The sequence below is a fragment of the Eufriesea mexicana genome, unplaced genomic scaffold, assembly GCF_001483705.2.
Source record: "Eufriesea mexicana isolate 0111107269 unplaced genomic scaffold, ASM148370v2 scaffold7871, whole genome shotgun sequence".
Classification (NCBI taxonomy): domain Eukaryota; kingdom Metazoa; phylum Arthropoda; class Insecta; order Hymenoptera; family Apidae; genus Eufriesea; species Eufriesea mexicana.
This window is the reverse complement of record NW_016915648.1, coordinates 39,367-43,336: the sequence shown is the minus strand read 5'-3', so window position 1 is coordinate 43,336 and position 3,970 is coordinate 39,367. Positions and strand designations below refer to the sequence as shown.

The 3,970-nt window shown below is 39.7% G+C and overlaps 1 protein-coding gene across 1 annotated transcript in view; it reads right to left on the bottom strand.

Annotated features, from left to right (window-relative positions):
• The window catches only part of LOC108552715 (uncharacterized), a 5,488-nt gene extending 2,349 nt beyond the window's left edge, over window positions 1-3,139 (bottom strand). The window contains 2 exon segments of the mRNA XM_017907372.1: window positions 2,389-2,687; window positions 2,833-3,139. Coding sequence (XP_017762861.1) covers window positions 2,389-2,687; window positions 2,833-3,139 — 606 coding nt within the window.
• Window positions 3,140-3,970: the final 831 nt, after the last annotated feature.

The window sequence follows — 3,970 nt, the reverse complement described above, 5'->3', positions numbered from 1 at the left end:
CGATTCGATTTGAACTGCCTGACAACTCGATTGGAACTCGACTCTTCGACGATTCGATTAGAGAACTCAATTCTTTGACGATTGAAAGGGAACTCATGTTCCTCGATTTTCCTAAGATCATTCTATCAGCCAAATATTATTAATATAATTATAAATATAATTGGCTGATTTGACCAAGGCCGTTCTGCGATTACCTCGAAGGAAGGGAAGATTCCCCCAAACGAATACGGTAGTGAAGGAAACCCTCTCTTCCATGGTGAGGTACGTGGGGTCCACCCGCGCGCTGATGACCCCATCGGCCGTTTATGGCCCCTCGCTAGGGCCTGAGACTCGCAACGTGTGCGGACCACGTGAAGTCCTTAGGCCCATTGTCAGCCAAGTCTTAAGAGCCGTCGCCTAATTTCGTTAAATTAGGCTTGTTGCGTCCCGAACACTGTAACTCACGCGGTGCGAGTTTCGCGGGGTTGTAAGGCCCGTTTACGCAGATGCGGCAATGTTGCGGGAATGCGGCCTACTCTAAATTAATAGAGCTAGGGCTGGTTATGGTTGAACTACAAGTTCCGATGCGTGACTGTCTCCTGCGCTGAGTTGATGGTGGGTTCTGGATGATAGTCTGGTCATGACGATTGTCCTGTTTTCGTGAGATTTTAGAACTCTCTCGTAATTGCTGTCTCGGTGGTTTCATAAGTTTAGTCTATCTACTGTTTGGTTCATGTGAAATGTAAGTGGCGGGTGTGTGTCTTCCTATTGGTTGTGAATAATATTGGAGGCGTGTGTTAGCTTCGACGTCTTTCTGTGGTAGTGGATGTTTAAATAATTTGGGTGGCTCCTGTGGCTTTTTGTGTTTTTAAGTTTCGTGTTTGTTCGGTTATTTCTTCCACTGTTAGTTCCTGTTCTGCATCATCTTCGACGTGTCTTTTCCTCATCGCAGTTTTTCTTTGTTCCGAACCACCTAGCAAGTTCATAAAATGTGTTTTCTGTTTGTTCGGTTATTTCTTCCACTGTTAGTTCCTGTTCTGCATCATCTTCGACGTGTCTTTTCCACCTAGCAAGTTCATAAAATGTGTTTTTCATCTTTCTATTGGTATATCGTTCCTTATCCTTATCCTTTTTTTTCTGTATTTATTTATTATTTTCCATGCTTCCGTGCCCGATCTTATTGCCTTTATTTCTGCCGTTAATTTTTCCGCTGCCTCTAACCTTTTCTTTTTACATAATTCTCTGTGACACTCTCTACTCCTTATATAGCCTTCTCTGTTTGTTTTCTCTGCTCTGAACCTTTTGTACATTCTGTTAATCCTTCTTTTACTTATGCATTCTAGATCAAACCATGGTGAATCATTCCTTCTCGCCTGTTCTCGCACTTCCTTCTTCGTCATGCAATTATCTACCGCTTCCCTCAGTTCCTCCCACATTTCATTTATTCCATTTTTCACCAGCTTCACTTTTTCTATCCTCCTTCTATATTGTTCTATTGCTTCCGTATTCTACATTGTGATTTTCCTCTTCTCCTTCTTCTTTTCTTTTGCTTGCTCTTCGCTGGGCCATAGCTTTATTATAAGTGGTAGGTGGTCGGATTCCGTTCTATTTCCTATTTCAAAGTCTTTGATGTTATTCCATGCTTGGGTGTTCGTGAAAGCATAGTCGATTATCGTGGCTCCTCTGCCTCCGATGAATGTAAACTCTCCTTCTTCATCCCCTGGTGTGTTTCCATTCAGTATATGTCATCCGTTTTCCTTCACCATTTTCCATAGTTTCTTGCCATCTTCATTTATAATATCTTCCGATTTCCTTTCACATAAGTTCCCTCCCCATTCCACTCTGTCTCCCTTTCTTCCTATCCTCGCATCGAAGTCACCGATTACCACCAAATTTATATCACATCCCGGATCTTCTCACAATCGTTGCAAGTAATTGTTCACTTCGTCTGATCCCGACTTCCTATATATTATTTTAAAAATCCATTTTTCCTGTCCTATCTTAGTTTTCCTTTCTACCATACCGGGGATCTCTATTATTTTATCTGTTTATTTCCATTTCTCTTTTATTCCCGTGATTTTGCCTCCACTTGCTCTTCCCTTCTCGTCTCTTCTGCAGGCTGGTCGACAGTGCCAGTTAAATCCTGTCGGTAGAGTTCTCTTTACTTTTATCCATTCTCTTTCCTCTATCTATGTTTCTACTAAACCTATTACTTCGTATCGAGATAAATCTTCCCATACTTCTTTCGGCTTTCCTTTTATTCCTGCTATATTCCATACTATACATTTTGCATGGTTTTTTCCTGTCTTCCTTCATTTCCTGGTACCTTTAAAAATTCTCCTTATCTTTTCCGTTCCGGTCTTCCCACTTTATCCACTCTCCTTCTACCCAGATCTTTTGATATCTTACCTTCGCCACTCTTCCTTCCATTCTTATCCTTCTCACTTCTGCTGCAATATTCCTTTGTACTTCTCTTTCCATGTAGGTGAGATCCTGCTCTATATAAATACTTTCTCTATCTAATTTCTTTTTGTTTCTCATGATGTTTTGTTTATTTTCCCAGGTGTCCACTTTTGCTAATATTAGTCCTTTCTCTCCTTTCCCTATTTTCTTCACCCAGAGTAACTCGCACTCGACTTCTATTTTCTCTAGTATGAAATGTTCCATCTCCCTTTTGGCATCTTGTTCCTTTAGTTCTGATCCTTTTACTAAGGATTAGAAATAATATTAGTTTTCTTTTCCCATTTCTCTTGCTTCTGTACGTATTCCTTTAAGAATCTCGTGTCTTTATCGTCGCTTCCTTCTTTCCTCTTTTCGTTCTTGTTTCCTATTTCTGCCATTATTTTCGTACACTTCTTACTTCCCCGTTTAGGTGTGCTTTTAGACTTTCCCTTTCTTTCCTCCGTTCTTCCTTTTCCTTCTTAGCTTCTTTTTCCAATCTATGTATATCCTCTTTTATTTCAGATATTTCTTCTTTGTCTCGTTCAAATAATTCTTTCTTTAATTCTTTTATCTCTTCTCTCATTGTTCTGTTTTCCTCTATCAGTTCCTTGACTGCTTTCACCAGTTCACTTATTATATCTTTCCCTTCTTCTTTTTCTTCGTAATTATTATTGTCATCTTCTTGATCCTGGTCCCGTTCTGTATATACCTGTGCCATTTCCTGCTTTTCCTCATCCTTCTTCCCAGTTTTGCCTCCCTTAGTAACATTCCCATATCCCTGCTTCCTTTTTCTTCTTTTTTACCTATGGTTATTGCTTTTAGAGGTAAAAGCGTATTCCTTATCTATTCATACCTCCTGAAATACCTGAGTCCCCCCCGCGTCTATTCCTCTTCTATCGTTCATCCCTCTCTCTACTATATACCTATAAGAATCCTAACCTCCATTCCTTACCGTCTAACTTATATCTCTAAATGCTCTTATACTTATTTCCTAACCTTTGTCCTATTTTCTCAAATCATCTGTTAATTTTTCCGGTTTTTTTTTCTTTTTTCTTATCACCTTCTTTCGCCGTTATGACCACAAAAATTCTCAATTATTACAATTCCTCTCCCACACTCTCTCTCATACGTGCACACACTTTCACCAACTTAAGCCGAGTCCTATTAATGGGATTATATTATTATCAATTTATATCAATTTATTATCAAAGTGTTTGGAGAATTTATTACGAAAAGTGTGCCAGCCAGTTTCTTTCCCTATCCCTATGTTCTTTTTCCTCTTCCTGGGTTTGAATTTTCCTATGGCTCTCCAGAGTTCGTTTATGGTCTTGCTGTTTTCTACCTCTTTCCATTTCTCTTCTTGCTTCAGGGTTTTCTTCCTGGCGTAGAGTTCTCTTAACTCTTTCCTCTTGTTTATTAGCTTTTGTCTGGCTGCTTCCCCTTTTGATTTCAAGTAAGTTGCTAATTATTTCCACAATTCCTTCCTTTTTTGTTTGCATTTGTCGTCGCACCACGCTTGTCCTATCCGGCCTGGTTTCTTCCTCGGCAT